At 38.1% G+C, this 12481-nt stretch overlaps 1 protein-coding gene across 5 annotated transcripts in view; it reads left to right on the top strand.

Annotated features, from left to right (window-relative positions):
• Positions 1-12481, top strand: part of AFF2 (ALF transcription elongation factor 2) — a 359389-nt gene that overhangs the window by 116312 nt on the left and 230596 nt on the right. For all 5 annotated transcript variants that reach the window (XM_053989974.1, XM_053989970.1, XM_053989973.1 and 2 more), the window contains exon 3: positions 964-1854. In XM_053989974.1, coding sequence (XP_053845949.1) covers positions 1024-1854 — 831 coding nt within the window. In that variant the 5' untranslated portion in view covers positions 964-1023. The remainder of the gene's footprint in view (positions 1-963; positions 1855-12481) is intronic.

The raw sequence follows: 12481 nt of genomic DNA on the forward strand, positions 1-12481 counted from the left end.
CAGAAAGGTCAGTAGGAAGGCTGCTGCTTTGCATCCATGTGGGGCGAGTTAGAACAGGAAGAGAGAGGAAATCAGCTGTGTATTAATTATAGCTTCCAGCTTATTTGTCCAGCTTTTTACAAGTGAAAGGGAAAAGGAAAAAGAAACTTAATGCTTCAAAAGGAAAAGTATAATAGCAGTGAAACAAATATGAGTCAGTATTTATTTAATAATTACTGGAAATCAAAGAAAAGCAGGATTAAGAAATACAACCAGCCTGCAGACAGCAGAAGAATCCCGATGCTTAAGAATGTGGCAATCATGTCTGTTTATGTTCTATGAGAAAATATTTTTGAATGATCTTTTAGTTGAACCTACCATAGCATGTGGTAGAAGCGTTTTCTTCTCTGGATTCAGATTAGATACTTCAGGTCAAACTCTACGTTTGATGGAAAAGTAATTGAAGTTAAACTGGAGTGAAGAGTTTGGTGCCATTACAGACTACCCAGCTTCTGTTTATGGCAGAACTGTGGGTCAAGGGGCTGATAGAGCAATAACGTACTTCTATCAACTGTGTGATTACAATTCAAATGCTCAGTAGCCAGTAATTGTGCATTCATGTTTTGCACGATATGAAATGTACAAGCCAAACGTCTCTGACATAAACCCAGATTATTTTGCGCCTAACATCCATAACTGATGCAATTTAAACACTTCTCTGAGAGCACATTTAAGAAAATGGGAAGCAGTAGACAAGTGTTACTGATGCAAGCCCGTTTCAAGAAATTCTTTGAACACAGTTATTGATAGGTTTTTCTTACATAACATATGCAAAATGTAATTGAAATTTAATTAAATGTCAGCATGACACCATTAAACAGCTAACATTTGCCATCTTCTAAGACAACTATTCTGAGCAGTAACTTGTAAATCAGGAATTTACTCACGCTTTTCTTGTCTTTTTTTTTTTTTTTAATATTTTAGACAAATAAAGGCGACGCCCTTGCAAACCGTGTCCAGAACACATTGGGAAATTATGATGAGATGAAGGATCTGTTAACCAACCACTCCAACCAGAGCCACCTTGTAGGAATCCCAAAGAATTCTGTCCCACAGACACCCATTGACAAAAATGAACAGAACTTTTTCCCAGAACCGAGGAACAGGATGATCCCATCTCATCAGATCGGTGGCAACTCATCAACATCAATGCCTCCACCTTCTTCATTGTCATCTAATTCTACTTTGCTGCACAGCCACCAGAGCAGCAGGAAGTCGAGGACAGACTGGTCACGCAGTGGTCACAACTCCAGTGGGGCCCAGCCAAGCCAATCCAGTGGTCAGCAGAGTCGGACAAAGCACAGCTCATCTCATGACCAGTCACAGGGCAGGTATGAAGATCTCTATAATTGCCAGAGTGAGCAGCATAAAAGTGGGGGAACTGAGGAAGCAAATGCTATGGCAACATCTTCACATTCAAGGAGGCACACTCATGCAAAGTCAGCACCTGGAGAACACACTTACAAAGAAAACAGTCATTCAAAGTCGCCCACAGAGCTTGAGTTTGTAGGCCATGGTCCTGGATCTCCACTTCCTTCCACTTCTTTGTTAACTGCAAACAATGGTCTTTCAACTCAGAATTTCCCACCAGGACTTCACTGTAAAAACAGCATGGTCCAGCAAAAGCCTACAGCTTATGTCAGGCCTATGGATGGTCAGGACCAGGTACCCAATGACTCACCTGAACTGAAACCCCCAATAGAAATTGAGAGTGGATATGGAAATCAGTCCTTTGGAGCACTGCTGGAAGGAAAAGTGAACACACCTAGTTCAAAGAACAAAGTACCAAAGCTCAACATTCCTCCTGTTAGTGAAGTAAGTGGTTTAAAATATCTTCTCTCTACTATTGCTTGAGTATTACATTCACTAACTATTTTTCTCTGGAAATATGCAGTTGCATTACTGGAATAAACAATACAGTGTATTCCTTTTTCTAAAATGTGCATGACTTCTTTCAGCGGTTTGTTGTGATAGTCCCAGTAGCAATATTTAATGTAGTTTTTAAAGCACATTTTGCAATACTAACATTTCTTGTTTATTATTAATATTAAAAGGCTAGATCTCTGTTGGGTGTAATATATGTGTACCAGCTACACTGGTTCTGGACAGGGAACTCTAATATCTCAGTTCATCTGCAATTTTTACTCTTGAATTCTCAGTTAGTAGGTAGTTTGATAGATTGCTATTTTAAATTCTAAGGAAAAATGGCAGTGTTCAAATTTCAGTGGTACTAAACAGTCCTGCCAGTAAGGAGTTTATTTGCAGAGTTTGCTAAATTCCTTTTTTTCTTTTTATTGGAGTTAATATGACTTAAGTTGTGAATAATGCTTATGAAAATGTGTCCCATTGAAGCTTTTATGCATTTTGAAGAGCCCTTAATACTGGGATTCAGTCCCAATCTCTACAACCAACAGATTAAACTGTTGAATTCTGTATTGCTGGTCAGAACAGTAGTCCTGTGAGGAACATTTTAGTTGGTTCATATTCGTGTCCATTCCAAGCACAAATGTATAATAAGGATATGGATTGAACTATTTATACTCTGCGTATTTTTTCTCTTAGTCTGAGTTTCTCTAAGCCAGTAACCTTTGGAAGGTAGGTGTACAGTGTACATATAAGCAGAATTGCAAGATGGGTTTTTCATAGCTTTCTGTTTTCCCAAAAATATTTCCCTGCTTGGTAATATTTTTATCCTAGGAATGAGGAGTGATGCATTCTTAAACTGCTTTATACCAAAAGGTCAGCTTTTTCTATTGGAGTAATTGTTTCAAGCCAATAATTTGTTTGACTATTTAAAAACTTGATGTTATTTATTAACATTCCAGGCAGCAACAAAGACTGATGTGTTTTGCAGTAGAGCTTGGAATAATTTTCTGGGAACTGCATCTGAAAACAGTAAAAGGCCTATTTATATCAAGTGGAAGTTGAGGGTTGCTTGCAGATGGTGTTTTATTAGAAAATGTATTTGTTAATAAACGTAGCTTTCTGCAAGATTACTTTACAGATGTTTCTGTTTATTTTTACCTTGGGTTAAAAATCTGCTGGTGTAGATGACTTCAGAGTCTGCTGCGATTTGTCACTAGCATTGTTTGGCAAGTAAATAATTGCATGCAAAGGAAATAATGATGTTGCAAAAGCAAACATTTTTTTTCCTTCTTGCCATCTATTAATGCTATGAGTCAATAGAAGCACTTTAAAGTGCAGAATTAATGCAAAGTATTTTTGGAAATAAATTGTACCTTTTGCAATTTGTGTCAACTACTAAGAATGCATTTTTAATTTCTTTACTTTTTGAGTGAAAGCCTGGCACTGTGAAATCAACTGAGTTGTTAACAAAGTTTTTTGGGTACAGAATTTCACCCACATTCTTCTTGCATAGCTCTAGGAATCTCTGATATGTACTGCTGTTTCTGGAAGGATTCCTAGTTGCAAAGATGAAAAATTGCATTAGAATTTGTTGCTATTTTAGTTTATATCCCGCGTAGTGAAAAGTATGGGTTTATAATTAATTTCATGTTCAGATAAATGCTAAACTCTAGGCAATTTAGAAATGAAAGTAGATAATAATCTTAAAGCAGCCTGCATTTTGAGAGTGAATAGTAAGTTGAAGAGGGAAAGAAAACTCAAAGCTGTGACAAAATAACTTTCCTTTCTGAGACAGAACACTGGACAATAGCCAGACTGATGGATCTTTTACAGGCAAATCTCCTCCTGAGTTTGGAGAGTTGGATTTTTTCGCCTGTGTCAGGACTGTGAACTTTGGCCCTCTGTGTTTTTCCACAGATGTGTATCCTGAATTTGATTTACCTTGCGTTCAGCTATAAAACTCCTTCCAATCCAACATTATAGATAACTGGTTTAGTTTAAGCTTAATCAGAACTGACAGTGCACACCTGTGAAACCCATAACCTTTTCTGAATGACTGCAGTGAGTGGCTCTGTTGTAATCTTTATACAATTGATGTGGAGGCTTATGATCCTTTGGTGGTGCTTATCAATTTATGAACCTTCCCAAGCCACCTCGAGCCGTAGTGATCTGCTTGAAACAATTTTGTTCCTACTCCATAGGTTTCCATCTTAACACTGTTCCAGGTGCTGGTGGTGATCTTCTTCAAGCTAGCAATAGAATTGTTTTGTGGCATTTCTGCATAATTTGTTCTGTCATTTTCCTGTATATCTGAGTCCATTTTTTCAAGTTCCTGAGTGTATGCAGATAGATTGTACACTGAAAGGTTCTTAGTGATTCTCTCAAAGTTTTGCTTGTTCTTAAGATGAGGAATTCTGTAAAGAAATAAAATTCCTAGTGATGGTCCCGCAATAATGGCATCCATTAGGGCATGCAGTGTTGGAAAAGAAAAAGACTGTTCTTGCTATCTAACAGAGAGAGAGAGGGGAGTAAGTAACCAAATATTTGAACAAGTAGATTTAAAAGAAGTGCTCAGACTGATGTGGAAATATGGTGTCATTTATCATGGCTTAATGGAATAAGATGCTGAGTGCCCTGGAAACGTTCTGCCATGTGTAAGGAAGTGATCAATTTTATAACATAATTTGTGTCACTTGAGGTGTTGCTCTAAGAATCTTTGCTCATTTGCTGGGCCCAATTCTGCCATCAGAGATGCCCATCCATCTTTCAGCTGCTCTGGAGCAGACAGCATTGTTAATGCCTCGCTGCTGGTGTCTCCGCTGGGCAAGAGATCGTGGGTCAGTGATTTCTGAGGTTGTGGAGATTCTCAGTGAGTTCACACAGACTCACCAGGTGGGGTCAGGAGGTGGTTAGCAGCTCTTATACACCTGTGGACTAATCCTTGCCTCTGAGTGGGTGCTGCTGTGTGATTCACAGACCGTGGCTCACCCACACAGAGCTAGTTCAGACCTAACTGCACCATGAGTGGCCATTTCTAGTAGAGAAATAGAAGTAGCAGAGCCTCTGTAAACTTTTAGTCATGTCATGGAAGGGTTTCTTTGTGATTTTGTGATCCTATTGATTTCTTTTACCTTTTTGCTTTGTTTTTCATATCAGTATTGTTTTCTAAGGGTGAAGGTAAAACATTTTATGGTTTGCCTTGAGCAAAACCCAGTGTCACCAGTAGTGCCCAGGCCTGGCAGCCCCTGAGGCTCAGAAACTGTGGAGCAAATCTTCATGAACTGGGAAGCCATAGGGCCATCATGTGAGTTCCTGGGGCACATGCAGAAATCCACCAGATCTCGTGACATAGAATTGATAGAAATGGCTTTGGAGCTAAAACTGGGAGAGAAAATGATAGAAAGCCTCAACCCGTAAACATTATTTCCTGTTCCTTTCCTATTAACTCCTGTCTCTTTAGTATGTATTTATGTCATACTTACATTGCAATACATATATATTAATTTTGAGCTTGCATTTAACTTCTGATAAATTATGGCAAGCCGGGAATATTGCAAAGAGCTTTTGTACTATGTAGAATTCCACCTACTTAAATCCTATGATGGCAGATGATTGTTACTTACCACTTGAAGAGAGCCACATAGTTAAATCCTATGCATTTCTTCAAAAAAGGTAGATGTTAGAGACCACAATAACAGCTGATCCTCTCTCTGCTGCTTTAAAATCCAGAATCTTGATACATCTATCTATATTTAAACCTCTAGGAATCAGATGCTTATAAATTATTTCAAATTGACTAACTCAGCAGGTGACAGCTGAAAGAAAGCCTGTACATTTCAGTTTGTGTTCAAGCACAATTTACTGGGCGCACTGAGTAAAGTAGAGAGTTTTAAGGTCTGTGGGAACATCAGAATCTGCATTCCTGGAAAACCTTATGCCCAGTTCCCCAGAACAATGCATGGATTTCGAATAATGGTTTAGAGATGGGGAATCAAGAGCAATTGAGATAATTTTTGATTCTCAAGGCAGTTTTTAAATCTCACTACAGAATTGGCTTCATGTTCCTGCAAAGTAGCAAATGTTCCTGTACAAAATTTTCCTGAAAATACAAAGCTAGGAACAAATCCAAAAGGCCTACGACATCTATGTCACTTTCCACTTAAGGAATAAAAAATGGAGAACTTCTATTTTCACTTTACTTCTAGGAAAATATTTTGACGGGTTCAGTATACTGCAAAGTGATAAGCTTCTGTTACGTGTTTCAAATCATTCTGTTATCGCTGCATGTATTGATTTGCTTAGTGCTTTCTGAGCTAGCTATAAAAAAGGCTGTTCTCCTTCTGCATTAAAGAGCAAGAAAAATTGACAGGTAGATAACCATATTGATTGAACCTAAATAGTAAATGCAGGAGGCTTATATATGACTTATAAAACTCTCTATAGGAACCAAAGCCAGCATAATACATTTGTTGGTTTTTTTTGTTTTTTTTTTTTTTTTTAATTTAATAGAAAGTAGATGCCTTTAACCAGCCCCACCCCTTTTTGATATACATGTTACTCTAGTTACCAACATAGTACATTACCATAGTTCTGGGCAAATCACTTTTTTCAAATGCCAGCTTTAGCTGTCCCCCCGACTTTGAGCTTGGAAGAAGAATGGACTGAATCACGCATTAAGATGGAATCCCTTTGCTTGGTTCATATTTCAAAAGTCTGAGGCCAAAAACAAACCCAAAGAGCAGTATTTCTTGCAGTATTAGAGGTTACAGCCATATGTTTTTAATTTGCAAATACTGCGAGAAGTAATGTTCTTATGATACTTCTAAATGAAGACCATATGACACCACTCGACTGAAGACCTCTTATTGTGGCCTTTTGAAGGCTACTGTCCCTTGGCCTGGACAATGGCTAGCTAAGCTGTTTTGCAGCAAGAGGATAGCTTGTCTATTTTAAATTAAACATAAATAAGCAAATTTAGGGCCTGATTTTGAGCCACTGTGACCAGTGGGAAGTCTGCATTTCCAAAGAGGGCAGTTAAAGTTGCTTGAATAAATGTGGCTGAAAGAACTGACCATGTGTGTTTGGTTTGGGAAAAGAAGGGTTAGGTTCTTTCTTTCTCATTGTTCATTTGTTAGTGGTTCTTGTTTTGCAAGCTATTCCTAATTTTGACTTGCTGTGAGGAAGAAAAAAAGTCTGAGTGACGTTATAGTTAAGTCTGGGAAGAGTCAGACATGTGGTGTCTTGAAGAGTGATTTTTTTTGTTTTTAAACCTTTTTTGAAATTCCCAGTGCCAGAGTACTTGCTTGTCTCATTTGGGGTCTTATGAAATGTCACAAAGTAAAATGACCTCAAAGGCTTTGGGGAGAGCAGTAGAAGAATTTGTTTGGCTTGAGCAAGGATGTGAAGGCATTATTCAAAGGCTGCAGGGGGACTGTAGGGTGTGTTCATAACTTTGACAATAAATTTGGTTTATGACTATGGAACAATCACCTTTTTTTAAGGAAAATATCACAATCTGTGTAAAACCAGCATTAAGTGTCATGTTATCTCAATGTTGACTGTTAATGTACCTTTTGAATGATAACCAGGAGTTGGTAGACCTAATTTTTCAGCACCTTGTATCCAGCTATCTGGCTTGCAAATGCATAAGGAAGGATGTTCTTGTATCTTACTATTAGTAGTCTGCTTAGTTGTCAGCTAACAAGGGCATTCTTTTAGGCCCGGCCTAGCAGGTGGAACAAAGGTGGAGCCTTTGCAATATTTTTTAATACTCTTCTGGAGCCTAACCAGCTTTAATAAAAATATTCTCTCTGAACAGTGAAATAAACGATGCTTGTGTAAGAAAATATGGGGAAACTCCATTTTCATGTGTTTGAATGTTTCATGGTGTGTGTTTTCACTCTGAGCTGTGATCAGTCCTCAAGTGATTAGCATGCTTGCTTCTTTCTGAGAACAGGATGGGCAGATATACAGGTATCAGCATCTGGCCATTTTTAAACTTTGCCACCAGCTATGTTAAATTTTATTTTAGTTGATGCAACCTCTAAAATAACACACAACTAGTTTGAGAAAACCATCCTACATATTCACTGCTCATTCCTGTAATAAATATCAGATATTTTTTTCCACAACCCTTATTTTTTGTAGAGAAACTAAGATTTTAAATAGTCTGAGAGCACAGAATTCACAAGTTTTTTCAAGTGCAGGCAGGAGAGTATGCACACATTTCTGCAGGGGCAGTGACAGCAGTTGTGAACCATCACTGTGTCTGAACGTGGGGCTTCTCTGGACAGCCTCTGCTTCTTGAACAACAGCAGGGACTCTCCCTAGAAGCTATAATTTTGAAATTCCCTGTGCCACTCATTTAGTGGCATCCAACACACACCTGTTAAATATGTAAAAAGATGCATAAAGATAATCAGGGGGTATAAATGCAGATTTGGAGAAGAAAGTTTTAATCCTGATGAAAACAGTAGTCGAGTAGAAAATTCGACTGTTGTATCTGGTAGGCATAGATCAGTAAGGAACAACTGTAATGCTCCTTGCAAATGCCAGGACAGCTGGATGGTGCAGAATGTGATTGGGTATTGTAGACAGAGTAGGAAATCAAACATAAAACACTTCAGATGTTACATGAGCAGTTGAGACAGAAATACAGCTAGCGAAAGGTAGAGGAGGAGGGACAGCACCATATATTAGAAGCTGAATGAAGATTTACAGAGAATATTACAACAAGTAAAATAAGACCTAGGGAAAGAATCAGAAGAAAAGGTTACTCAGACAACAGAGGTGAGTAGGACATGGAGGAGATGCAGGTGTGATGTGCAGTGCACTCTGCTTGGGCTCTCAGTAGGAACATGCTGACCACAGGGCAGCGCATGGACAGTGGCTGTAAGCACAGTGAAACTGGACTCACCATACAGGAAAGAGCAACTGCAGGACTCAGGTGTGGTCACCTTTCTGATGGAGATCACAAGAACAGAAGTGCTTAACTGTTCTTAAGCTGATCAGACTCCGTCTCATGAAAAGCTGGATTGATACTCAGGTCACTGACCCCCCTGCTGCTCTGTCTCCTGCATTCTCACAGGTGTGAGGTGCTTACTCACATGCACACCGCAGGCTGTTTTCTGTCCTTTAGTTTGCTGACATGCAGAACTACACTCAGATTTTAAACCACTGCAGCAGCACAACATGAATCATATGTATAACTTTCAAAATGTGAAAGTCAGAGGAGGTCTTATACAAGCATTTCTGGTGTTATGGCCAGAGCCACCCCACTATTAGCTGTAGTCTCTGCTTCATGTATGGAAAAGCATTTAGGAGCTGCAAGTGAAAACATCATATGGGAATACTTGAATAAAAAAAACCACAGTGAAAGAAAGTTGAACATATAACTTGGCAATGCTCCATGAACTGCAGATATAGGTTAAAGTTATTTAGTTGGCAGGCAATTGCTGGTGTATTAGCAGTGTTGGGGAAAAAAAATCTAATTTCTGTATTTTGGCTTGTGCAGTAAAGAAATTCCTCCCACATAAATATGTTCATTTCACCTTCTGGGAAGTAAAGAAAGGAAACTGTAGCTGCAGTCTGTTATTTAATCTTCCTGAAATTAGCATTTGGTGCTCAGGAAGATTGAAAGATTTAATGCCAATGCCTTCCTCAAAAGAAAGAAATGACACACCACATATGCTTTAGCACTGGTTAGACTGTTAAATGGAATTAATCAAAATCCATGTTAAAATATTTCCATGTGTTAATTAGCAACAGTTTGGAACATTAAAATACATATTGGTTTAGGAATAAATTAGTGAAGAAATATCAGATTGAGTTTGTGGGTTTTTAACTGCAACATAATATACTGTGTGTTTTAGAAAGGTAAATGTAAATACATTCCTCTGAAATGCTGTGGCAATGTGCATTTAAAAATTGGGCAATAAACCAATCTAAAACAGGCTTTTGTTATGGCAGAATGATACCATTTCCCATTTTAAAAGAAACATTGGATTTTTCCCTCATATAATAAAGCGAGAGGAAAACAGCTTAAAAATTCTAAGAGTTTCATCTCAGTCCAAAGGAAGTTTTAAAATCTTTCCTTTGAAAATCAGTGTGATGTAGAACTACCAATACCAGGTCTCCTGTTGTGAGTAGAGGAATTCACTTCTGTCTTTCTCTTCCTGCTGGGTCATTGCAAAGTTTGTTTTCCATTCTCTTATACTGAATCTTATGAGCAACAGAATAGCATAAATTTAGGTAAGCATGTAAATGGAACAAATGGTATCCATACTATTAAATTATACACACAAAGCAGGTAGAGATATCTGTGGTAGCATTATGGATACTAAACTCCTCACTGAGGGTAAGAGGCCATGGTTGGCCCTCAGAGTATCCATTTCCCTTCCTAGGGAGGGAATGACTGTTCTTTTTCATGACAGAAGAGCATATAGAAACCACCTCCAAGAAGTTTCTTGGTGTTGCATTTTAGGTTTGATCACCCACAATCCCATTAGGAGGATAATTTTATGTTTGTTCAGTTCAGGAAAGTTAAAAAAGGTAGGTGGTGATTTTCATGTTTTCAATGGGTGCTGCTCAAGTAGCTTTTTGTCCTGTAACATTGAGCTTAAAGAAAAGGTTTGGAGAGCTGAGGCAAGATAAATACAGGTTCAGTCATTTTCCAGGCTAATGAGGCTGGAAGTTTTGCTTGGATTCACAAAGATCTCTGAGAGAAGTCAGTGATCATAGGTCTAAGCCTCAATCCCCATTAATACTGCCAATTAATACTTCCAGTCTAAACATATTTCAGTTGATACATGCTACTTTCCCTTTGCACATGTCCTCAGAATAATTTCCCATTGTTATATCCCCCAGATGTAAACTCGTTGGGTTATATTTCACTGAACTGCAAGCTGTGATGCTTAAATCCACAAGACAAGCTGGCAATTATTTCTGCTGTTTGTAAATACTCAGGCATCCATTTACATCTGCCAGTATTTTAAATATAAACATTGAGATAATTCTTTCTTAAATATGTTAAAATACTAATATATACTTTGTAAACTTAGAAAATCATAAAAATCCTCAGGTGGCTTGTGGGAGTCAGGATTTGGATTTTATCACCTAGAGTTCATCCTGAATGAAGGCTTCCTTCACATCCTGGTCAGTAACCTTAACTCAGTTTAATCCTTTCTGATGTCAGTAACCTTAACTCAGTTTAATCCTTTCTGATGTCAAGAAACCCTAACTTTCATGTCATCAGAAAACCTGGAACTTCCCCCCAAAATGTAACTGGTACTAGCATATGCTACTTACACTTGAACATGGTTAATTTTGAACCTCTCTTTGCATCCAGGAGTAGCTTTCGTAAGTGGTTTCCTTGTGAAGAAAAACTTCACAGTTTATTTTGCATTGGAATAGAGAGAGATTGTAACATCTTTTCTTCCTGCCAACACATGCAGTTACACATTGACATGAAATACAGCACAAATTTAGCTAGGGAAATACTAAGACGGGTACTTTTTATTCCAAACAATTATCCTAGCAACCACATCATTCGTTCCACAATCCCGTGATCACAAAGGTCACCATTTAACACGGGTTTACGGCGAGCACCACGCACTGTGGTGTCATGGACCACAAATGGTTTGCAGACCCAAAGTTTGGAAATCAGGGATTTTGAGCTTTGCCAGTATTTCTGAGAGCAAAACTTGACCGTTAAAGTTTCCTGAGGTCTGTGGAGTGACAAAAAGTCAATATGGGGATAAGCATTGCCTGTGCCAATGCTTGGTATTTTTTCATTGTCATAAATTATTTCTACCAGATAGAAAATGATTGGGCAGAGTGGAGTGGAGGCAGGGCTGCATTCACCAAGTTTCTGCATACTGAATACAAAGAAGTACATTTAAATCCCACTAATTTTTACATACAAGTGCCGTTGCTTTTTCTCCTCCATGTAGAGATGAACTGGTTCTTGCCAGTTCCTTGACACATAAAATACCCAGTTCACTGTGCTAAAGCTAAACAAAATAAACCAGACTGAGAAGCAGACACTTTTCTGTGGGGTTATTGAGGTGATGGTAAAATATAGCTAGTCCAGACCTGTCCTGCCCTTTTGTGATAGTATTGCTGTGGGTAATCCAAATAATTCCATATGAGGACTAAGGTTTTCTGATTTTGATTAGAAGAAGCAAAATTGGGCCATAAATGATCAGTCTGAGTTAAACTTATTTAGGACTGAAAGCAAGAGTAGGATGTAGAGAATTATTGCTCTTCAGAGGAGAAGAAAAATTAAAATTTGCAAATGCTGTTTTTGTAAACATGTTTTATTAAGATGTAACTGCACCTGCATTTCATCAAGAAAATTGTTTGCTACAGTTTTTAATATACTTTGATATATTGAATATATTTGATTTATTTTGATAATAATAGAGATTTTTTTCCTGCTTTTATTAGAATTCTGCATGCTATAAGTTCCTAGTCCCAAGTATCAGATTTTGTGAGAGATGTCCTATTTACTTGTAATTTTCATCCCCCTTTTTCAGAGCTGGTGTTTTAGCTGTAATGAAGACTTCAGATAAGCAAC

Source organism: Vidua macroura, chromosome 14 (genome assembly GCF_024509145.1).
Source record: "Vidua macroura isolate BioBank_ID:100142 chromosome 14, ASM2450914v1, whole genome shotgun sequence".
NCBI classification, from domain to species: domain Eukaryota; kingdom Metazoa; phylum Chordata; class Aves; order Passeriformes; family Viduidae; genus Vidua; species Vidua macroura.